A 27,015-nucleotide genomic window follows, 5' to 3' on the forward strand; every position below is an offset into this window, starting at 1 on the left:
AAGGCTGCAGGCTGGAGAGGCTGGTAAGGCAGTGCTAGGTCGTCGGCGGTTCAGTGCGCACGCGCGGTTCTTACTATAGTGTTCGGTATATTACACGGTGAGTTGCGCTCGCGTAGCGTTTTATTTCATTCATATATTTTTTTTTTAATAAAATTAATAAAAAAGTGAAATATTTTTCAAAGAAAATTTTAATTAGTGAAATCAAAAAATATAAGTAAGTAAATTACGCATATCGTAATTATTATTTTCGAGTTACATTGTTATTATTTATAAACTACTTAGTCGTTAATTTTTTTCATTATCTTCTATTGTTTTAATGAGTAAAAAAATAATTTAATTAATCAGGGCGAGCGAAGAGAGCCCTAGTATATCCCACAACCTGATCATTTTTATGGTACACTTTACGGAAAAACTGTCACGCCTATTGATTTGTGCTTTAACATAGTAAGTAATTTTATTTACCTACATTAAGTAGATGTTTTATCATCGGTCAGTCAAGGTTTGATTACTATTCAAATATAAAAAACTGCCATAAAGATTACGTCTTAATTAAACCACGCAGAAAAACGACGCCCTCGCAAAGCTCAGCTTTTAGCTAGTCATTATAATAGGATAATAATATTGTTACACGTGCTTTGGATATATTCGACATTTAAGACAACGTTTATGCTAATAAATCAGTTAACTTATTGTTAATGTTAAAATACGAGATATTATGTGGAATATTATGTTTTAATAATTAATAACGTGTAACTTGTTCTCGAGCATACAATCTTAGCTATACTATATCTGATGCGATGTTACGTTTACGAACGTGTTTTATTTGCAGTTTTGCTGTTTTCATACAAATTGAAAGGTTGACAAAATCTCTCTACATTTCGTTTGATCCATAATATTTCCATAATTTATAATAACATATTATGATAAATAAGATAATTATATTTATTTCTCAGTACGATGCAATAATATAGAGCTGTTTAACAGTAGGTACATTCTTGTCCTCAGTAATTAAAATTTGTAGGTAATTAAAATCCTTATCCATACTAAGAATTATTATAAAATGCGAAGGTGTGTCTGTCTGTCATGGTGTGGTGGTAGTATGATGATGATTATGAATGTAATTTGCATAGTAGCATATGCTACTATGCAATATATGATTTCAGTTCTTATAATAACGCCGAAACCCCCAAACTTGTATCTATAAGGAATCCGGAGGAATCCTTCTGAACCATGGAATATCTTGGTGTGCAAAATCTTACTTTTTGGTAGCATAATTATTATAATATTGATAAATAGATGGATTCTTTGTTGTTCACATTAATTTATTATTGCTTTGGATACTTCTCATAAAACCGAAATCACCATAATATGTTTCCATATAAATTTTGAGGAGTTTCCTCGATTACTCATGGATCCCATCATCAGGTCACCACTTTTGTGAAGATGGTACCAAATTGGGGTAAAACCCTATTCACCAAAAGTTTTGTAATTCGGTTAACATACAAAAATAAAATAAAAATAATATAAAAAAAAATATATCCCCAGCCGAACATATTATAACCTCCTCCTTTTTCGAAGTCTGTTAAAAATGTACGGTTCCCACGCGATACATGAATTTTGGCGTAACGGAGCTGCGGTCTTCATCTGACGATAAATTGATGATTTTAACTAGTTTTTATTTTAACGCATAATATTTTCTGTTTGCATTAATTAATTCAGGCCATAAATAAAATATGTATTTATGGGCTGAATTAATTCAATTTTGATGTACTACGGAAAATTGGAAGTCCATAAATTAATTACGGTAACTTAATGTCATATTATAAGCGACTCTACAAAAACATGGTCATAAAGAAATATAAGATACAGAGTCAGAAAATAATATCACATTATTAATTTCACTAGAGGTCGCCCAATGGTCGAAATGCGACCTTACTTGCAACGACATTAGCACCTATATTTTGTAAAAAATATTGACTTCATCATAGTTTTTTTCAATTATTGCAATAATTATTGTCCCTGGGACTCAGCTGATCTCAGACTGGCCGTTTAAGCACTGTCTAATAGTATCTAAAATTAAATAAAAAAAACAATAATCCATTTTCAATTTGTCAACTTGTTGTCAACAGACTTCAACCATAAATAAAAGAGTATAATTCGTATGTATAGGCTTGTCACTCAAAAATCTGTCATTTTTCCTAGTAGTAGTGTCGTAGTGAGTGTTATGTTTTATTTGTTAAAAATATATAATATGATAAAAGCATCATTTTAAAATAATATTAAATTAGCTCGATGCACTCCTTCACCATATAAACTATAACTGTGCGAAATTTCATGCACCTACGTTTCCCCATTTTTCGTAAAAAGGGTTACAAAGTTTTTCTCTCACGTATTAATATATAGATACTTGCTGCTTGCTTGCTACTTGCTTATGTTAAGGGAACTATTTGAGCAGTTATTTAAATATTTGAGATGTTATTATGATCAGTTGAAAAAAATATTGAGCAGCTGTTTAATTTTATGGCGGTTGATTTATTTTTTGCGACTGTAAAAAATGGACAGTAAAAAAAATTGAGCAGTCCAAGAACTGATTGAGCGGTAAAAATGATGGAATGAGCGGTTCGATAAATGAATGAGCGGTAAAAATGATGGAATGAGCGGTTCGATAACCACTTAACAGAAGGTCTACTTAACCACGGATACCGAGGCGGGGTGCTCGGGGGCGCAGCCCCCCGCCATAACAAAAACAAACACAATCCAGAAAGTCCAAAAGTAGGTTAGGTTAGAACTTAGACCACAACACAGAAGGAGCCGAGCGAGCGCAGCGAGCGTGCTGCGGTAGCAGCCGGCGACCGTCTTACTTTCGCTTTATAATGGTACGGAACCCTCCATGGGTGAGTTCGACTCGCACTTGGCCAATTTTATTATATTATTTTACCACCTCATTGTTTAAAGAACTGCTTAGAATGAGATTTCTTACTGACAAATTCCGATTTGTTACTGCCTGTTTAATGTATTATTGACAGAGATGGCACATCATGATATGTTTTTGTAACGAAAAAGAGCTCTAAGTATTATTGTGGAAAATAAATATTATGTAAACCAAGACTTTCAGTTTTTTCTTCACTGTCCACACGTAACCGCTCATTCATTAATTTTCACCGCTCATTTAATTATTTTACTGTTCAATATCGTTTTCAATGATCCATTTCATTATTTTTTACTACTCATTTTTGTTTACTTTACTGCTTAGTTTTTACTGCTAAACTTGTTATTTAACGTGCCATTTATAATTTTTAAGTTACCAAAAGTTCTGCTATTTACAACTGCTTCTTTAAATCAGTGCCTTATTTTAATTTCGTTCAAAATGATAATTTAATGAAATTCAAAGTAAAAAACCACAAATTGCACAAAATCACTTGTCATTGATTATATAAATATAATTCATTGTAACTTGCACGGTAAACAATAAACTCAACTTTTGACCTCTTAAATTTAGCGTTAGAATGTTTTTCGATTTGATTTTTTAATTTCATAAATACATTAGTAGCCAATAATAGTTTGTCATTACAGAAGAATATTTAAATAATAATATACGAAACAAATAAGACAAGCAAAATTGCCGTCCAATCAAACAACTAGCCTTGACTGAACAACGCCATTTAATCATACGTCTAGCTTTTTAATTGAATATTTAAGTCGCTCAAAACGTTCAACACTACAGCTGATTCAAAAGCCGCCGTTTGATTGAATTAGTTCAGCGCTCACCACCGCGGCGCTAGATGCGTTTGTTTACAATATGGCGTCAACTAACCGGTGTTTTGTGGTTTTTTATTAAGATATTTTTCGTATATATACGTTACAAGTATTATGAAAGAGACAGAAATTATACAAGTGAATCAAAATTTTAACTAATATTCGAGGAGAAGTTACGGGATTATGAAATGCGTCACCAAGGTATTTATTGCAATTGTGTTCAAAATTAGTTAGAATACAATTAATATGCTTGTTATCATTACGCTTGTGTAATAATAGCACTAAACTAATGGTCACCTTAGTCAATTTACCATTTAAGAGCTCACCTGACTCTAAAAATCAAACATCGTCCTTCTTTCTTCACACTCACGCCCGTCTTTCATATGCCAGGTGAAAAAGGACGGCGCGGAATCATCGCTGAGATAGTTTTACTTGAATAAAAGACGAACTATAATGATTATGAAAAAAGTGTTTTGAGCAAATTTAGGTTTTATCAATACCTTTTTAGATATTAAAAAATATTAAAGAAAAGACAGCAAACTTCGAAGATCCAAGCAAAAATGTGTCTAAAACAAGGTTTTTTGTAAAAAAGAAACTATCGAGCATTTTTTGAGTAATCGTGTTTTCGTCTTGAGCATTTAATTCTTATGAACTGAAGTTACTTGTGTCAAAAAATCAGTTTTCTAGACCTTACAGATTTTGAGATCTAGGTTAAAGTATGTAGTCAAGTTAGGGTCATATGGGCTCTTAGCCAGTTGGCTAAGCGTCACCTAGATGTAGTGTTGAACGTTGCAGTCAACAAGTCGGCTAAACGACGTAGCCGTGTGATTGAATGGCGTTGTTCAGTCAAAGGGCTAGCTTGAATGGCTTTTTTAACCAGTCGACTGCGACATAATATTATACATTAAAATTGATTGCGAGACATAATATTATGTCACGTATTATGTGCAAAACCTGTTTTTTTATCCTCCTTAAAAACGTTTTCCTCGAAGTAGGCTCACAGCAGATTAAATAGTAGGTATAACGGATTATACTAGTCTGATCTGCATTCTGATTAGGATTAGTCAGTCAAATGAGTCAATGACCATTGCAGCTAGCAGCTGTGACACTTTGCGCTATTTACGAAAAGGCTATATCCATCCGTCATAAATTTTGTAACCGACTTCCAAGGTAAAAACAATAATAATATGAACTAAAAAGTATTAAATAACTCTTACTCTATAATAGTGCCTTTTTCAGAATTTGTCTAAATCTCAACTATTTCTGTACATACTACAGTCTTCATTACTTTGAAGTCGGTACCAGCTAATTTTTTATCGTGAGTTCAGTCAATGTCAGAATATCTGAAGCTTTTGGGACTTGTCCGAGGTTCAACAAAGGTATTAAACAATACCAATTTTGAATGAAAAATTTTGATTTTCATCTCAAGTTATAATAATATTATATTATATAATCTTAAAATTCCTAAATAAATAATGCAAATTAATATACTGCAGTCATCTGGTTTAATCTGCGATTCGATTGAATGACTAGCGCATTCATTGAATGACTAGCGCATTCATTGAATGACTAGCGCATTCATTGAATGACACCATTCAATTAAATGACTCGGCCGAATGTTGATTTATCAATCGTCACTTAACGTCCAACTAGTTAGTGATTTATAACATAGCTCTTTGAAGAGAGCGGACATTAACCAGATGACTGCAACTCAACTCATGTTATCAGTTACTGTCACCGAAACCGGTGTGGGAGGTACGAGGTATCACAATATTATTTATTGTTTGGCGGAAGGTTAGTTATTTAATCAATTACTCATTGCAAATAAAACAACTTAAGGAATTTTAACGCGTGATTTTCCATGCGGTTTAGTGATTTGCTTATCTTTACTTTATACGAGATGATCTTGTTTATTTATACGAGTATACCTAGCTAGCTGTTCATTCTGACAAACGTGCATTTTTCCTTATACCCATATCAAAGCTTGGTCTTCCAGGTATTTTCACATTAATCGGGTTCTCAGGTGCGTTTTTAAATGTACAGCTTACATTTTACCGCAAGAAAATGCAGACTTACCTTTATATTTTGACGAAATGGCGCAGCTGTCATTTCCTCTGATTACTGAGACTTCGATATCTGTCCGTCTGTCTGTCCGTTTCCAGGCTGATCTCAGAAACCGTTATAGTTAGACTTCAGATTTTTTACAGATTGTGTATATTATATCTGTTGCCGCTATAACAACAAATACTAAAAACCTCGTACTTGCCCGATGTTTTAATACCCTGGCCTTGTTCAAAATTTTGCATCGATAGAAGTATGTTGAGTGACTACTTTTTAGTGATTCAAAAAAGGTACGATTCCAGTTTTGACATTTTTGCAGCAACCAACTGACAAATTTATTCCGCACGTTGACGAAAATGTCTTTCCTGCTACGTAATACGTTACCCGGTAGTAGTTGTTTTATCATTTGCGGTGTAGGACAATAATCTCGTCATATGCAGCATTCCATTCGCGTTTATTTAAATTAATTATAATATAATGTTTAACATAACAACATTATAAATGCGAAAGTAAGTGTGCTTAACGTTTAAACCTATTTTGGTAGGTATGGATATTGTAAGTCCCGGAAAAGGCGTTCAGTACTTTCCAACCTCTGGGTCGCCAGAGGTCTAAAGAACTCTTTCAGCAAAAAATAAAGCCCCAGAGACATGAAGAGGAAACAAAGTTTATTTCGCATAAATTTAAAATTATAAGTTATACCTATTGGCTATTGGTTTTTCGCGTAACTTTCTGCCGCGCACTGTAAAACTCTGGAACCGACTGTCACCAGCAGTATTTCCGGACCGATACGATCTGCAAACCTTCAAGAAAAGAGCGTATTCCCTCTTAAAAGGCCGCAACGCACTTGCAGCTCTTCTGATGTTGCGAGTGTTCATGGGCGACGGTAGTTGCTTACCATCATGTGACCCGTTTGCTCGTTTGCCCCCTCATTTAATAAAAAAAAACTACATTGTAAGTGAACCTTAATTCATGAAGCCCTAAGCGGCCGCATCCGGCCGCGATAACAATAGATAAGCTATTGTGTCTCGTTATTCCACGATCGATGGATTCCACGATCGATGAAAAATTACCGTGAATATTCTATTTGAACTTGATATTTATGAAATAAATATTAATTAACATTATATAGAATATTCATTAAAGTTTAACAAAAATCCTGTAACGTATTTACCAGTACACCTACGGTTGTGTAAATGGTGTAATTTAATGAATTCGCTAGTCATTCAACCGAATTGCTGATTGAACCAGATGACTGCTACTGTATATCCGTTATCCAGCAACGTCGTTGGGTACAAGCAGATGTGCCGAACATGACTTTGGCCGACTTAAAAAAAATATACTTACGATAGTCGTATATTAATTTTTATAACAAAACTATCAATAGTATCTATGTCTTTTACCGGAACTTAAAGTGTTCTTAAACTAAAGTTAAAAGTAAGTACTACAATTACAGCATTAATTCTGTACTTTTTATTAATAAATAAACTTATCTTATTCTTATAATTGTGTGAACTTTTGACATAAAATTTAACAAAAAGCTGATGTCTATTGTTAAGAGCCGCTAGTAAAATAGTTTAATACTAAGTATATTAAAACAGTGTTTTTCTGTACGTACTTATTTTTATTACGAGTAGCAACGTGGTAGGTATTATAGTCAAATTAATCATTTTTTAAAATCGGAATTAATGAGGGAGGTTAAAAATAAAATATGTTAATGTTTTTATAATTTTATTTTAATAAAATTATTATGGACTATTGTGTAGGGGCTGAATTACATACAATTGGTTATATTATAACAATTCCAGATAAGAAATTGATGTAGAGCCTGGCTGACGTTAGACTGTGTTCTTATGTAACTTATCTTAAATTCTATGAAATTTTATGATTTATACAAATACCATATCACAAACATTTCAACAGTTTTCGAGCATATGGTGTGGCATGTCGAAATTCCCCAATAAGGTTTCATTTCATAATCGATCCTCATCACCTTCATCACAAAGGGCACTTGTTCCGATACCAAGTAAGTCTCTCAAACTCTCAAATGGAATTTAAATGAAATATGATCTAGTTTTTATGAGTGAAAAGCTGAAATTGTACTTAACTTAACCTGTATTAGTAATAGCGAAATCTAAAAAACTGACCAAGTGCGTGTCGGGTCACGCGCAATATTTTAGGGTTCCGTACACAGAAATGGATTTAGTTAGATAGGCCATGGTGTACGAACTTCGCGTGCCATCGCGTTCCCAAACGTAGTACAATGTCAATTTTTCGAAAGTCTGTTCTTTAGTCTGCGCTCCACCGTTATCGGAATCGGACGTCAATCGGAATTCTAAAAATTCTAATTGTGCCGTATTGAGCTGTGGAAATTCGACTGGAAACGTTGGTCTAAATAGGGGATACGTTTCTTTTCATCGGTAAGTAATTTTATTATTAAATCATGTGTGCTTTATTTTAAAATCAATTATTTAATGTTAATCGTGGGTAGTTGTAGTTTTTACCATGAAATCTAAGTAACTGCGTGTGTACCGCATGATTCATAATACATTGCCGCTTTAGTTAGAAAATTATAGAGCCCGTTCTGTTTGTCCGCTATTGAGCGCGCAATGGAAATAAAACAATCGATACTTTCACTCATTGCTTAGTTTCGAGGTACAGTCAATAGTCTCATTTTCTGTCTGTCTGTCTGTCTGTCTGCCAAATGAAGTAAATAGTGTTGTACATATTCTCGATTCTAATTAATCGATTTTCGAAACAGACATGAAACAGAGGAATGATAATGTTCGCTTTGGGATATTTTGTGACTTGGTAATTATATTTATGTTCCTGTTTAGTGATTTAGCTTAGAATAATATAATATATTACTAGCTGTCCTGGCAAGCACGTATCTTTAGATTTATCATTCCTCTGTATATTAACTCGAATAATAATCGATAAAAAAATCGATATACCTATTATAGTGGCAAAAGAGACGGGGCGCGGCGCGGGCGATGCCTTCGAATCGATTCCGCGCGTACGGGTATTCCCATCACTAAAGCGCTCTTGTGACGTCACAGTAGGTATGAAAAAAGTTTGTATGAACATGAATTCATACAAATTGGAGCGACATGGCGGTTCTAACTAGATCCATTTTTGTGGTTCCGTAGTACCGCTAGCTATTGATAATTTTTGTATGGTCAGTGAATATAATATCATGTATAAGTGTTTTACACAACTAACAACATCATCGAGTTCAAAGGAACTTGAACGGAAAGATCCTTTATAAATACTTTGCCAAATACATTTTTTGTAGTTGATCGACTATTACTCAATTACTTATGAAGTCTTCTTAGCCGTAGTAATTTTCCTTTTAAATTCAGCATAATATTTTCTACTCCCGTGATTTTTTTCACATTTCCAGAAGTCACCGTTAGCTGGTAGAAGGGGGACACAGGACTCTAACGATTTTATCCTCTTTGAAACATATTTCGCAAATGAATCTCTAAATCGAAAAATTATTTTTGAATAGTCATAATATTTTTTAAAAACCTATCCAACGACACCCCACAAGATGGAGTGGACGCGAAAAAAAATTTCATTTCCGCTTGATACCATAAAAAGAATTCATGACTATTTTGTCGGCATCATTAATATGTGCATTCATGCCAAATTACAGCTTCGGTCCTATAGTCTCTGAGTAAAACCGCAGACAGACAGACGGATAGACGGACGGACAGACCAAAACTATAAGGGTTCCTTGTTGACTACGGAACCCTAAAAACTATAATATAGTGTAGGTATTCATTATTAAACTATAAATTATGTAATAATTGACGAGTAATATTAAAGTGTATTAACTAGCATATAGTGTATAAAACCGTAAAAATAACATCTAAAACAGCTAACAAAATAATTAATTAGGATTTAAAAAATGTAAGGCCAATTTCAGATTGATCACCAAAATAGAAAATTAATATTATTTATAAGGTCTCGTGCGTCATCGGTTTCTATTAATATAGTTGTTCCATCGCCATGCGAATTGAAACTGGAAAATATTATGTCAATTCATGCCCTCGATAAGATATTTTTATAAAATGCTTAATTTGTCGTATATCTCATCTTAAATGATGCCTAAATAAAATAACAATACCAACATTTAACATAATATCAAATTAAGCTCAGGTACGGTGTGTACCTAATACCTACCTACCAGCAAAACTTAAATTTTAAATATTTATATAATATTTTTTACAATAATAATATTGTTTTCTGCTTACAATGTAACAACTAAACAAGTATTTGAAATTAAAATTTAAAAACAATACCTCCGAATAAGTTAACGAGATATTCCCTGCGCGCATGCAAATGCCGTGTGAATTGTACATTTTCAGCAAAGTAGATTTTGCCCTACCTACAATTCTAGCTCTACCTAATAGTCTAGACTCTAGTCTATTGGCAGGTATTATATGCATCAATATTATCATGATTCTAGTATCACGCGATTCACACGTGTACTGTGATACTGCGATTAGGCCTATAACACCATCGATGCGTGTAATACCTGCCATTGAGTTAGACTAAACATTTGCTTTACAATAATATTACTCGTAAACTCTTGCTCGTAACGTTGTTCTGCCAACTTCGTTTATAAATTATTGGAACCGTACCTTGCTCTGGAATAACAACTATCCCTTTTGAAATTTGAACTCAGAGTATCTCCTTACTAAATATATCAATCGTGTAGGGGCAACACATAGACTTACCTTTCGCGTTTATAATATTAGTATGGAAGCTACAATGGCTGTAAAGAATTCTTCGATTGTTATGGAGGTATTAATTATTCTTCCTCGTTCCAGAAATGGCGGTGGACGTGCAGTCTGGGTACACGAAGCTTGAGGAACCGGTGAAGGAGGCTGAGGAGGTTCTGGGGGACTCTCAGATCGCCAAGGTGTTCGCCGGCTCCACCATCCTCGTGACTGGAGGCACGGGCTTCCTGGGTCGGCTGCTGGTAGAGAAGCTCCTACGGTAAGTGGCTTTTGAACTAGTTAGATACTATGTAGTTTCACATTTGTGAAAACGGGATATATTTTTTTTATTGTACCCACCCTGGGTTGCACTAACTTATTTTAACTATATCAAAATGTCAAATGAACTGACGAATCTCTGGTTAAAGTTAAAACTTGACGATAACCTTAAATGCTCAATTTTGCTCGGTTAAGGATGTATATATAACATTTACAAATTCAAAGATTCTGACCTAAATTCGAAATAAATAGTAGAATAAAACATCCTGCATCGATTGATACCAAAAAATCAATACCTTACCGACAAGTTACGTTAAATAATTCATTTTAAAATTTCCATTTATCATACGTAATGTTTGCCGGAAGTGTTACAATTTTTGAGAATTCGTCAGAACTGGGAACTTTGTAACAAAGATAAACAGCTAAAAAACTGCTTATTAATTTTTTTGTACGATTTGCGATTTTTTAAGCCCAAAAAAAAGTGGGTTCACCGGTAATTCTGAGGAAATATTTCAAATTGAAATTTATGAAATATATCCTGCGAAGGGTGCGACAAGACTTTATATGAACTTGGGCGGGGGCGCTGCTGGTAAAGAAGAACTGTCAAATATGTCGTTTTTGTATTTGCCAGCGTTAGTTCCTTTTTTCGCCACCTTCATTTAAAGCTTTGCCGAGCTTACTTGGCCGCCATTTGCGGTAGTCAAATTACAACAAAATTTTGTTCAATAATAATTAAATGTCGAATAGTTCTTTAAAAATCTATTATTGAAAATCAGTACAATTAATAATAAGTGTCTGGGTGTCCAATTTTTCACATATTTAGTACTTTTATAATTAAATAGGATGTAGTACGGAATTTGACCTTATACACATCCTTAAAGTTAAATTTGACATAATAAATTATTGCTCACAGTGTTGCTATAACAAGTTATTTTTCTTGTCTATATAGATATTGATTTTTCTAACTCTTAAGTCTTAACCCCTTTAACTTTTGCAACAGGCAACTGTCAAATTCTGTGATCATTGTTATAGTTAAAGTTACTCTTAACATAATCATAACTTTGACCATAACTGTAACTAATGCAAAGCCTGTGGTGCAACCCACCCTTAATATTTATAAAATATGACTGTAGAACCCTCTAAGTCGTGAGCCTTGAGCTCGAGTTATTAGATTCTAGTGTAATAGACATATTATAAAACCATCAGTCTCGAATTTAACGTTAGGATGTAGAGTTGTAGAGTCCGCTAAAAATTTTGCTACCTAGAATTGATGGTTCTTATTTTGTCATCATTAAGGTCTTGACACCGGTAAAATAGCAATAAACTAATGCACATTACGTCTTATGGATAAACGACGGACTATAACCACAGAAATAAATCAAGATAGAACGGCTAAGCGGAGTACGCGTGTTTCAATCTTGCACAAGTGAGCAAGATTTGTTGAACGTTCATTTAGTCAGCACGCACGTCTCGACTTGATTACACCGGAGCGGTTGTGCAAAAATGCCTCATTGTGCAGTGTCTAATTGTAAAAACAGAAGTACGAAAGTGAATTGGTCAAAAGGAGGTATTTCTTTCCACGGGTAAGTTATTTGTTTTAATTAAAAGCAAAGCAAAAATTGACACGATTGATTCCTTAGCAACGCACGCACGTCGCCGTTCTATCTTGATTTATTTCTGTGGACTATACCTTATTATTTAAATCTAGATTACTGCATAAATCATAATAATTGAAAAAAACGCTATAGGTAAGCTTTTTTATGTTACTAGATGACGCGCGTGACAGAAATATGACGACTCTATGTAATAATTACTTACTCAAAGGTTAGAAATATCAAAATTAACTGATAATTAACATTAAAGATTATGGTCATCAGAAGTGAGGGTAGTTAAATAAAAAATATATAGACGATAGAATATGTTTATTGTCGGTCCAAGGCCCTACCACTGGTTCAGTGACCTTCCCACCGAGAAGAACCAGCAAGAAACTCGGTGGGTCTAAATATTCTTTTCAACAGTATAAATTACAATACAAAACACAGTACACACAACAATCAAGTCATTAAGAATAATAGAAAAGGCATAACCAATAATCAAATAACATTTAAGTAATATTATCCACCTAATAAACACAAAGCAACACAAATACAATAAAATATGGCGGATAATAAGTACAATAGAAAAGTACTTAACTCACTGTTCAGTCGTCTCCAGGTCACCAGGGAAAAGTGACCCAATTACGACTTTCTATGGCTTATATATTCCGGGTTTGGCTTTGACCAGGGGATATTTCCATCTATTGGCTAAACCCATTGACCAATCAATAATAAGTCAATATTATATCTTGTATGATATTTTAATTATTAAATATTATTTTAATTTGACCGGAAATATTCCCTTTATCCAATCAGCCAACCATAACATTTCTATTGGATAATACAATGTGTGAGCCCTCTAAACGTTTTATTTCTCATTTAAGTATTTATGTTCGAAATATCCTAGATATTTCGAACAATACATTTATAACATATCTTTAATTGCAACAATATTATAAATAACAACTTCTAACTGAAATAAACATTAAGTGTCGATAATTAGATAAATAAGTATCTAAATGAACCAAAACTTCCTTATCATGTTTCACAGATAATAATCATTTTTATCTACTTCGAGGTGCATATTTCACAGATAACAAATACTTTCATCTTCTTCGAGGTACAGCTAAATAACCTAGTTATTTGCCACATTTTTGATAACCTTACTTTTCAAATTATTGTAATTTCTTTATTCCTTTGTTTAATTGTTACTATTATAATCTCAATTCTATATTCTTATTTCATTTTCTAACACGGCCATACTGATAATGCTTCGCCTAGAAGCTACAAAAAAAAATTTTGCCAAAACAATCTCCAGTCATAGATAACATAAAATCACTTTGTTTTCCATTCTATTTATTTATCCGGCCATTCTGATAAAGCTTCGCCTCGAAGCGTTTACTTTTTACTTTAATTATTACTTCAAACCTTTATTTAAGCAATCCCATACCGTGGCTGCGCCACACTGTCCAACTCCCAAACAACCGATAGCCTCGCTATCAACCGGTAACACGTCACTTAAGATAAACTGGGAAAGCTTAAGTACTTATAACAAAGGGATGGGTTGTTCGCCATTATGTATTCCCAATGCCAACTAAATAAGTTTAAGCATTAAACAATCCCATACCGTGGCCGCGCCACGTCACCATCTCAAACAACAGATAGCCTCGCTATCAACCGGTAACATGTAACCTAGGACAAACAGGGAAAGCTTAAATACATACTTATAACAAAGGGATGGGTTGTTCGCCATTATGTATTCCCAATGTCAATTCCATTTTCATCAGGCCTTTTCTATGTTATCTATGACATTGCCATCTATATCATCAATTGAACAGTGAACTTCATGTTCAATTGAACTAAAATCATATGCCACTTAAAAAACAAACTGAGATTATAACAATATCACACAATATATAACAGTACTCCACAATATTCAAAATCATTTCAGAATTCGCTAGTACATATTACGATAAACATAGTTATAATTATTCCATTTCCAATAATTATTACAGTGCAAAAATAGTTTTATCTTCAATAGCTAGGTATTAAATTATGTATAGATTATTAATTACTATCTATTTTATAGCATCTTTAACAGCAATGTTTTTCACTGACCCACTCTCCTGGCTAAAACTGTGACCTTTCTTTTCGTTACCGTTATATATCCCGTAAAGTAACTATATCTCTTACAGAGAAGCGACCATTTGGAAGAATAACAAACTTCATACAAACTTAAACTTTTGTCCTAATTAATCATTTCGTCTATGATCTTGGTTCACATTTACCAGATCGCCCGATCAAACGCTGTTTAAACTTATATTTTGCTACTTGTACTAAACGTTTTGCTAACTCGCGATCAGACATATTTTGATATATAGTTATCATCATTAAGATCTTCATTTTACCCTAACACTTAAACACTGACTTCTACCCCCATTAATATAAGTATTATTGATAGATTGTTGTACTTTTCATAGCCCGTTCGGCCAATCTGACCATGACTCGAAAATTGTACATAATATAACATAATATTGAGTCGAAACATAATATTATTAAACTGTTGTACTTTTCATGGCCCGTTCGGCCAATCTGACGATGACTCGAAAATTGTTCATAATTTAACATTTTATGTATTAAGTAATTACTGTCGAAACATATCTTTCGACTTGGCGATTGCCAAGGGAAGTACTAGTACCTATCGTAATAATTATTATGATGATCTGTATTTATTATTTAGTTCTCTAAAGAGACTTCTTAATTGCTGTGAAATAAATTTAGTACCAAGGTATGTAATAAGTAACTAAAAAAACTGTGCCAAAAAAGCGTTACAGTTTCTCTTATTATTGGAATTAATTCTTGAAAATTTAAAGGCATGGCTTATGGAAACGGTAAAACCATTAACTATTACCCAACAACTTAAAATTGGTATACTTACTTAAAACCTTCCTTTGATACATTAAATGGACCTGTACAATCTAAATGAATTTTATAAAATTCAATTAATGTTTAAAGAAATCTACGATATTATATTTTTATTTGATAATTAAAAATAATTGTAAGTTAATTTTTAACATAATTAATCATCCCTATCTTGAATTATAAAATAATACTATTTCTCTATGAAATAAACAATAAATAATGAGTATAATTAACATCCGCAATAGATTTTATGCCTAATTATTTATTATTGACAATTATTATATTATAAATGAACCACGTAGGTACAAATTATTTGCTTTTATATAACACATCTGGAAAATTTAATAATACTTGCTAAATTTGTAAGAATAATTGTACTTAATATTTCAAATTATAGTATAGTTTATAAGCTAACTATTGTTCTGCCCAATTGGGCAAATGTGAAGGTACCATGTTCAACTCCAATAACATCTTTACTGACACACGTTTTGCAAATAAAGAAATTGAATTGAATTGAAAACGAAACTGCTTGATTGTCGATTATATGCCAAAAACCTTGCCTTGGTTCTGATGGACTTTTCCAATTTCATACAGATTAAGCAATAGGAAATGTGTTTTTTTTTTTTTTTTTTTAAATAAATTTAATCATACCTGGAAACCAAAAGTAGGTACTGTCCTACTTTATGTGCTACCTTGTCGAGACAATGTGAGTAACGCCCCAACATGACAGTTTTCATCGTAAACGAGCTTTAATTCATGAAGCCCTAAGCGGCCGCATCCGGCGCGATAACAATAGATAAGCTATTGTGTCTCGTTATTCCACGATCGAAATAAACTTAATTTTAGTACGTACCTACAGCTTTAAATATTGTGCGTTAACAAAGAATGGAAATATTTGTTTAAAGCATAAAAAATATGTACTAGATAACGATTTCTATCCAAATTCCAAATCCCTGCAGCTAATTTTGTGAATAAGATTTGGATTTCTAAATCTTAAATTTCAGCATTTTTTTTAACTATGAATGTGAAATATCATCTTCAATTTGTATAAGGTTTATTTCCCCTTTTTTTATTTCTATTTCCTCCGAATCTACTTTCAATCTTGACTAAAGAGATCGACATTGACTATTAAGTTTTTTTTTTTTTTTGACTTAATAGCGTTACAGTCCGTAACTATTTTGAACTTTATACCGATAGAATAAATCCTAAATAAATGCTTGAGAGAATTGTAAATATCGTGTTTCTAAATTGTAATAACAATAATTATCTAGATTATTTTGGACTGGTTAATGGTTATTTTACTAAAATAAGTAACAACTTTGTTTTCTTTACCCAGTTTCTGAAACTAAATCGCACCATAAGGATATGGAACTAGCTTCTGTGTGTAACTCTGTTGGAAGTCTAGAGTCAAAAATGGTAAGTAGTGTACGAGAAATAAGGCAGTTTATTACATAACTTCTAGCAACGTATTGGGCAGACCCCATTCCTATTTATGTGTTTTTTTTTTTTTTTTCTTAAAAGGTTCTGATAATAAAAGTATGTACATGATGTTCGTTACGCAACATCGGAAACAAATTTTACACAACTGGCAAGACCCATAAACTGTCTAACCTGTTTAATATTAGGTACTGGGAATTGGGAACCTAGCTAAAGCTTTAAATTTACTTTCACTTGGCATGACACCATCCAACCTAAATACTTTTCAATATTGTCAATGTAATAGGTAGTTACTTATACCATTTTTTTGTATATTTATCGTGAAACCAGACGAGCTTACAGCTGAAATAGTTTTTCTTGTAAATATTCTAAGCCTTGTTCAATATTTTAATATGGTATTAGAATGCCAACAAAAATTTAAGATTCTGTAAAAATAACCTGAATGTCTTTAAATTGAATGATGTCTCATAACGACGACTGTGATCCTCAGCCACATAAATATCAAGTTCGAGAGATAAATCACATTTTGTCCTTATCGGAATTTTCATTTTAGTAAAAACTTTCCAACTAAAGTATTTGTAGAATGGCGTTAAGAAACAAACATCGGTATCGAAAAAGGCAACGACATCTAAATTTAAAAATACGTAGGTACTTTGGTTAACTTAAATTTGCTTGATCTAAAAAAATAATCTTATTTAAATAGGAAAGTATAACCTACCCGCTTTTTTTTTTCTTGTCATTCTAAAAATTATTATTTGAAAACGACTTGCATTGATTATTTATATGGCCTAGTTGATTACAATGAAAACTAATAATTTTTACCGACTTGCTCATATTTTGGTGATTTAATTTGAAACGTTTTTGATTATAACCGTAATTACGGCAAGGGCCGTATCCTCAATCAGAATAACTCGAGCAGAGAGTATAGTTTTAACATTACTGTTAAGTGATGCAATTCGAACCTTTACTTCCATTATTCTACCACAAAATATGTCTATTATTTGAGATTAAATACAGCAATTTTAGTGTCCTTAATAAAAAGTTCAATTAGGGAAATTGTAAAGTTTAAAACTGAATTTTAAAACAACCTTAATAATAATCATCTTACACATTATTATTAATCATATTTTTACGTTTCTCCTTACATATCATGATATTATACTAAATTTTTGCTCATTACAATATAATACATTAGCAGTTCTGAATAAAGCTTTGATTTTAACTTTTAAACTGCAAATTGTGGGTACCTTCAGAATTTCTCGTTTTTCTAAATCGATGGCAAACAGCAGCCCTGTCGTGGGCCGACACGACGACACGTCATGACGACGTGATGACACACAACGACGCGACGACACGCGGCGACGCGACGACACGCGGCGACGCGACGACACACGACGTCGCGACGACACATGACGCGACGGTGCGGGTCTTCTTTACCGCCGTAGGCCTCCTGCCTACGGCGGCCATTACAGCTTCACATCAACCCTCGAGAACAGAAAAAAAAACAGGGATTAGTAAAAACGCAGTGGACGTAGATTAAGTATCCCACTTCTGATGACAGAAATATGACGACTCTATGTAATAATTACTTACTCAAAGGTTAGAAATATCAAAATTAACTGATAATTAACATTAAAGATTATGGTCATCAGAAGTGAGGGTAGTTAAATAAAAAATATATAGACGATAGAATATGTTTATTGTCGGTCCAAGGCCCTACCACTGGTTCAGTGACCTTCCCACCGAGAAGAACCAGCAAGAAACTCGGTGGGTCTAAATATTCTTTTCAACAGTATAAATTACAATACAAAACACAGTACACACAACAATCAAGTCATTAAGAATAATAGAAAAGGCATAACCAATAATCAAATAACATTTAAGTAATATTATCCACCTAATAAACACAAAGCAACACAAATACAATAAAATATGGCGGATAATAAGTACAATAGAAAAGTACTTAACTCACTGTTCAGTCGTCTCCAGGTCACCAGGGAAAAGTGACCCAATTACGACTTTCTATGGCTTATATATTCCGGGTTTGGCTTTGACCAGGGGATATTTCCATCTATTGGCTAAACCCATTGACCAATCAATAATAAGTCAATATTATATCTTGTATGATATTTTAATTATTAAATATTATTTTAATTTGACCGGAAATATTCCCTTTATCCAATCAGCCAACCATAACATTTCTATTGGATAATACAATGTGTGAGCCCTCTAAACGTTTTATTTCTCATTTAAGTATTTATGTTCGAAATATCCTAGATATTTCGAACAATACATATTTTATAACATATCTTTAATTGCAACAATATTATAAATAACAACTTCTAACTGAAATAAACATTAAGTGTCGATAATTAGATAAATAAGTATCTAAATGAACCAAAACTTCCTTATCATGTTTCACAGATAATAATCATTTTTATCTACTTCGAGGTGCATATTTCACAGATAACAAATACTTTCATCTTCTTCGAGGTACAGCTAAATAACCTAGTTATTTGCCACATTTTTGATAACCTTACTTTTCAAATTATTGTAATTTCTTTATTCCTTTGTTTAATTGTTACTATTATAATCTCAATTCTATATTCTTATTTCATTTTCTAACACGCGCCACTCCGTTGCGTCAAAAGACGTTTATCGCTCGGGAACCGTTTTTGATTATTCTATATTCATTTATTTTCTATTATATTCATCTTCTATCTTTAAACGTATGTGGGACAATTATTTATTTAGTATTAACTTTTTAATTTGTATTCTATTGTCTATGTACAGTAGCCCGGATAATTGATGACTTGGCAGAGGTGACACTTGTCAGATGTGAGGAGAGTTGTCAGTGGTAAAAGCAAGATGAATGAGATGTTTTGTTCGGTTGTTATAGAAAAATAAAGTTAGTGAGAATTTAAAACGTTTTTGCATTAGATTGAGCCTCATCCCACATGTATATATGTAATTGGAATCGGCTCCAACGATTTTCATGAAATTTAGTATATAGGGGGTTTCGGGGGCGATAAATCGATCTAGCTAAGAATCATTTTTAGAAAACGTCATTGTATGTAAATGAGAATTATATATAATCAGTAAAGCCGTTTCGAAGGAGTACGCGGCCTAACATTGTGACACGAGAATTTTATATATAAGATATTCAGATCGTGATAATATAATATAATTATCTGTTATTATTATTAATTTATATCTGTTAACATGCTGTCGTCGAAGTTGTTTTGTTTAACTTCTGTTAATACCTACGTGATCTAGATATGACAGCGACGATACATAAGTTGTTATTACCAGTTACTTACAATATTATAGAATATAGATACTATCAGATTCCTATCGGACGAGGTGCGAACGAATACAAATAGGTAATGATTAATCCTTACGAGTTTCTATTAAACGACAGTAACAACAATCTAATTGTTATTGACTAGCTTTTGCCCGCGGATTCTGAGAACGACATAATTTCAGGAAAAAACATAATATCTTTTATACATAAAATAGTAGTTACAGAGATATACCTCCAACAAAAATACAAACTTTACCTCTTTATTGTATTAAGTGTGGATAAGTAAGTTATTGAATCAATAATTTTCCAACTTCCCAGTAAAGTTTCATCGAATGTTACCATCTTCTGAGACTAACAATGTTGTTCCCCCGTATTTTAACCCCTTTGGGGGGAAATTTCAAATATTTTTTATGTACTTATGCCACATGTGTGATTTTTTTTTTTACTTTCTAGCTTATTTACTCACAAGCCCTTAAGATCTGTGCGTCAATCGTAAGTTCAGGTTGATGGACTATTACTAAAGATTTTATAATACCTTGTAGTATTTTTAAAGATAATAAAATAAATAATTGGCCAAGCGCGAGTAAGACTCGCGCACGAATGGTTCCGTACAGTTATAGAGCAAAAATAGTCCAAAAATGGTGTTTTTTTGTATGGGAGCCGCCCTTAAAAAATATATTTTATTTTAATACTATTATTAATATAATTGAAGTAGACATATAATTAAGGCCTTTGTGAAAATATCAAGTAGGTACTTGTTGCCATTATTGACATCTAGCAAAAGTAGGCAAAAAAACACGTTTGTTGTTGGGGAGCCCCCTTAAATAGTAATTTTATTTTATTTTAAATAGTAAATTTTGTTGTTATAGCGGCAACAGAATATACAGACAATCTGTGAAAATTTCAGAAGTCTAGCTATTAAATAGCGGTTACTGAGTTACAGCCTGCAGACAGACACACGGATGGACAGACGGATAGACATCGAAGTCTCAGTGATAGGGTCCCGTTTTTACCCTTTGGCTACGGAACCCTAAAAACGAAATGTCGTTTACATATTTTCATAAAAAAATAAATGTAAATGACATTTCAAGATTGAGTAAGTACTGATAATCTGGCAATATAAACAATTAGCGGAATAAAGATTTAACACGTGAACAAAAAATACATAAGTATTACATAAATCGGACAAAACATATATTTTAGCAACACTGACTTTCCTTAAAGAATCCGATTGTCTTTCCTGGTTCTTTTTTTAAATTTTATACTAATTCTGTGCTTTATTTTTTTAACCTTTGATTAACCTTTGATACTTGTTATAAATTAATTTTATAGTTCAATTTTAAAATCCTTGACGGATTTTACCTTTTACTAGTAGGTATTACATAACATTTCGCCTTTACTCGTAAGTCGCAGCTTCGCAGCTTGGCAATGAGCTTTACTATTATTTTGCAATAAGCTCGGTTATTTCCTTTTTCCGACGTGTCTCTTTTGGACGATGCGGTTTGCTTGACGTCATGGGAGAATACAGCAACTTGGGGTTTGTTTTATTTTATAAATTGCCTTGGCAGGCAATTTAAAAAATAAAAGTGGCCTATCTAGCACGATAATTATTATTGAATACTACGAAGCAAACGAGTTAAATGTAAGTTGAAATTTTCTCAAAATGTTAATTAATATGGTATTGAAATATTTTTTATTATTTTTGATTGGACACAAGAAATGTTTATACAGTTTATAAGTTATAATATACTAGGCGTTCCACGCGGCTTCGCTCGCGTAAATTAGATGTTTCACCAAATTAGTCCACAAAAAATAGCTTATGATCTTTCACATGATCTACTTCTTATCTGTGCCAAATAACAGAAAAATTGCTCCAGTAGTTTGTGGGATAAGCCCTTTCAAATAATTTCCCCCGTTTTTTCCACATTTTCCTCTATTTATTCGCTCCTATTAGTCTTAGTGTGATAACTGATAAAATATATCCTAAAGCCTTTCTCGATAAATGGGCTATCTAACACTGAAATAATTTTTCGAATCGGACCAGTAGTTCCTGAGATTAGCGCGTTCAAACAAACATACAAACTCTTCCGCTTTATAATATTCGTATAGATTTAGTTTTTAAATTTTGAGATTTATTGTGACGAGTAGAGACATAAATGTAGGTATAGAGATAGATATACATATACTACGTTTTGCTTATGCGTACTAAGTATATACATATATACGTATACATAATATATCTACTGTACCTTTAAAAATAAAACATAAAAAATCATAACTTTGCTTCATTTTCGGCCGATATAGGGCAATATTATCAGAGATTCCTTCAAGGCTTTGGAATAAAACTAACTTAAAGTTAAAGACTCCGGCCGTGATTTTCTTGGACATTGAATAACGATCAAAACTATGAAACGAGTCACAAAAAGACTTTCATATAAAGTTCTGTGATTACTTGTATCAGATTATTAAACTTGTTCAGATTATTGTCGTTCCTATTGAAATAATCCGCTGTCAGCGCCGTAGGCACGTACCGTGCTAAATTCTACCGATTGCCTCATCAGCACCACCGACTACTGACACATTATAATCACCTGAGCGGAGAAAGCCCACGTAATTATATTACGTCATAATTGTATTGGACAAGGCACAGTTGACAGTAGGCTCTATCTTAAAGGTGAGATCGCACTCGGTGCTACACTAAAAAAAATGAACTTCATGACTTGTTATCCTCGCTAAAACCGAGAACGGCTGAACCGATTTGGGTAATTTTAGTCTCGAAGTGTTCGTGTAAACGTAGGTAAGGTTTCTATTAGGGGGAAATGAAGTTCACCCGATTATCTACTTAGTACTTAAGCAATATGATTCTGAAGCTGCCAATCGCGGGTTATTCCGTAGGGAGTCCGCAGCCTTCGTAGGGCGTCATTAAGAACCGGTTTCTTATTACGTCTTTAGGTATTCAAATTAAGAACGGAAGGAAAACCAATTCGGAACAACCTCCGATTTGACACTGGAAGTTGAATTTTTAATTTATTCAAATCTACATTCAAATGAGTTATGTGATATACAGTGTGTAATAAAAATAAGTGATAATACTTTAGGGTGTGTACGTGTTCCTTGTAGAGAGTTCACTGTGAAAGTAGCAGCGCTGAAAGACCAGAATTTTTTTTCACTTTTGTATGGCCACACCACACACCCCACACAAAAGTGAAAAAAAAATTGGTCTTTCAGCGCTGCTACTTTCACAGTGAACTCTCTACAAGGAACACGTACACACCATAAAGTATTATCACTTATTTTTGTTACACACTGTATACTTCCAGAGTGTAAAAAAATTAGTGATAATACTTTAGGGTGTGTATGAGTCTCGTGTAGAGAGTTTACTGTAAAAGTAGCAGCGCTGAAAGAGCAAATTTTTTTATCACTTTTGTATGGGAAAACTCGTGACGCTGGGGCGCTTGCCCATACAAATCACAAAAAAATGCTCTTTCAGCGCTACTACTTTCAAGGAAGTGGTGAAACAGGCCTTTAGGTTCTATACTGCATGACTGGTGACACATTTTCAATACTTAAGGAGTGTATTCGGTACTCGATTCTCAATACAATTAAGTAAGTAATAAAATTAGGTAAGTATATAATTTTTTACCAAATATCCCTTTAAATAAATGAATCATGAATCCTGAATGAATTACGCGGCTAGGCAAGTAGGCATACTATGCGGCCGGCGCGGCGGCGTGTGCCATCAAAGAAACACCGCGCCGCTATCCTTTCCGCGCGCGGTATCCATGTGTTGAGTAAATAATTATTTAACTTTAATCTACATTAACTCAGTAATCAATTGATATTATTTTTTTATATTTTTTTTCATCTAATATCATAACCAAATGTCATGTCGTCGAGTATTGAAAATGTCTCACCAGGTATGTTGTATATTTTAAAAAGCGATCACACATACAAACACAAACATAATATTATATTACACAATACGTTCAATTATAATAATAATAAGTACACAATATATTACGACTATCATAGCAGGAGCAACGCTCTGCAGCACATTGCAGCTCGAAATCAGAATTCTACCAATTAAAAGTGCACCTTCTTGTATAGCAAATAAAGTTCAGTTTTCAATCCCGTCACTTTATGACTTGACATTTAAGGATTTTGACCGTTTAAGTTTTTCCTGTTTTGTAACATAAGTTCAATAATAAGCCCGAAGTTATAGCATGATTCAAAGTTATTAATCAACAATCAAGTTTCGTCGTTTATCGCGCGTGAGCCGTATATTTTTATTGGATAAGAAGTATTTTGTATTGTCCTGGGACTCAGAGTATCTCCAGATTAAAATAATTATTATAAATAAATAAAGCTGTAAGAGGTGGACAAACTTGCGTATTCATAATGTTAGTATACATGGAGCTTAAGACATTAATTTAACTGTTTATAGATAAACATTCCTTTCACAGGGACCAGCGTCATGCTTTTTTACTATTAAAGAAATAAAACAATATTTGGAAAAACCAACTCATTCATCACTAGTTCTTTTCTTTAAATGAGCAGTTCTTGTATATATATAAATAATTGGAATCTCGGAATCGGCTCCAACGATTTTCATGAAATTTAGTTTATAGGGGGTTTCGGGGGCGATAAATCGATCTACTTAGCTAGGAATCATTTTTAGAAAATGTCATTTTATTCGTATTTTATCGAATACCGAGCAAAGCTCGGTCGAATAGCTAGTTAATTTTAATGTGAGTAAGACATAAAAACTGTCTTTTTTTGTAAAGTCTTGTCTTGAAATTGCTAAAACTTTGATGCCCATCCTTCAATTCAGCCTGGGTTATGGATAACTCCGGTTCAATACTTTATGTCGCTAGTTCCACTGTCCCCAGGCCTTAAATATATAAATTGTTCTTAGTGTTTACTTAGCATTAGAAATGTCATAACTCCTAAGACACCAACATGGAAACAATAAATTCACAGACAAAACATTATTTTTTGGAAGTCCGTCATAGATGTCACTTATTCAAAGGGTTTCGCCACCAAAAAAGTTTGAGAAACGCTGAAGTAGGTATATAGTTTCAATTTACACACATATGCCACACGCTACGAATAATATAAACTAAGGAAAAGTAACTTCGTCAAAAACATGTCCTACAATACGTCTTGTCAAAAATACACATTTTCAATACATTTGCAATATTTAGGTGGCCTTGAGCGGTATCAGGCTGACGTGACGTTACATGACAGTTCGGAAGGAATCTTTAAAACGGTATTAGTATGGGAGTTATAGTCTGTCAAAAAAGTGAAGAAATTAAAAAGTGCCAAGTGTTATCCCTTTTTTATTAGATTGATTTGAAAGGGATGACCACCTTTTAATACGTTTCCTTAATGCTTAGTTTTATTATTCGTAGGCCATACGCTAAAAATAATTGTCACCTTGACAGTTGATAGCTGTCAGTTTGCTCGGCAAATAGTCGGGTTGAACGACATTGAGACTTGCACTTGACGAGTGAGGCGGATGTGCGTGGTCAAATATTGACCACTACACATGTGACATCATATTATAATATGATGTTACCTAACCACTGGTGATTTTTGTTCAAGAGAACTATTTTTGCTTTGGTGTAAGTATGGGAAATAAAAAATTGAAGCAGTTTTAGAAGAACGAGTTTTTCAACTACATACATAATTACATAGTTACCCGCAACTTTATCCTATAGTGTTAATATATTATGGAGTGGATATCGTATATTCTTACGCAAAAAAATCTTAGGGCCTGTATTCACTTTGATTAGTGCGAGTGTAGGTGATTAGCAGGTAGTGATTAGGAGAAATTACAGCACTTGCACTAATCAGTCGCTGTCCACATTTACTTTCTCGTGGTTACTATTAAATCAACTGCAGTTATCAGTTATCACTAATCAAAGTGAGTTCAGGCCATTATATCCTTTCCCAGCACCCAAAGTAACATTCATACGAAATTTCAATTAAATTAATGAGTAAAATGGATAGAGAGACAAATAACTTGGCAGTTAATATTGAGATAAATAAGTAAAAAATAATAATTATTAAATTACTACGTACTAGCGAAACGAAAAGTCCTAAAACGTCTACCACTGATTAAAGGGTTGATAAAATGATAACCCTAATCTTTATTCACTTTTGCGTTTTTATTATCTAGTACCCGAAACGAGGCTTTAAATAAACTAAATATGTACTTATCGATTATATTCATTGACAAGATGTCGAAATAAAAAATAGGCGTATTGTATTGTATTGTAATTTGTTAGAAGTCGGAAGCTGCGAGGTTGGAAGGTTACGACAAGGTGGGACCGTGAATCTTTTGTGGGCAGCACAATCGCTCATTAAATGCTCACGAAGAAGACTTGGGCTTTGATACAATCGAAAGCTCCTAACTCCTTCATACAATTGAAAGCTCTATTAGCGATTTTGTCAATTTGTCTTTGTAAGTACTTATTAGCTCTGTCCACACTGTGCCTTTTTCTGTTCGTCAAGGGTATGCGTTATAGCGCAGTCAACAGCGAACGTGAGGCAAGCCCGCAACGCAATGCCCGCTCTGACAATGACAATATTGGCGTTGCGTTCCTTGACGCATTCAATCATTGAATGGGCCAATATAAAAGCTGATGACGAAAATTGAAGATGAAAGTGCACAGTGTGGACATAGCTATTGATAAACTGTAAAATTCAATTGATTGGAAAATATTGATACGGGAAGTAGAAGCAGGCGAAATACTCTTACATTGTGACAATAATCAAATTATAATGATGAAATTTAACAATAATTTACTAATTAAAATTACAAATTAAAAAACTATTGCCAGCAACCAATGCGCAACCAACATAATATCTAAAATTGAAAGATATGCATGCTTATTATAAACTTACACATATAAAACGAATACACTGTACTCGC

General features: G+C 33.2%; 1 protein-coding gene across 2 annotated transcripts in view; it reads left to right on the top strand.

Annotated features, from left to right (window-relative positions):
• Positions 1-27,015, top strand: part of LOC121727400 (fatty acyl-CoA reductase wat-like) — a 71,434-nt gene continuing 44,419 nt past the window's right edge. For both annotated transcript variants that reach the window (XM_042115235.1, XM_042115234.1), the window contains exons 1-2: positions 1-97; positions 10,653-10,821. In XM_042115235.1, the coding sequence (XP_041971169.1) occupies positions 10,655-10,821 (167 nt within the window). In that variant the 5' untranslated portion in view covers positions 1-97; positions 10,653-10,654. The remainder of the gene's footprint in view (positions 98-10,652; positions 10,822-27,015) is intronic.

This window comes from Aricia agestis, chromosome 5, assembly GCF_905147365.1.
Source record: "Aricia agestis chromosome 5, ilAriAges1.1, whole genome shotgun sequence".
In the NCBI taxonomy this organism is placed as follows: Eukaryota; Metazoa; Arthropoda; class Insecta; order Lepidoptera; family Lycaenidae; genus Aricia; species Aricia agestis.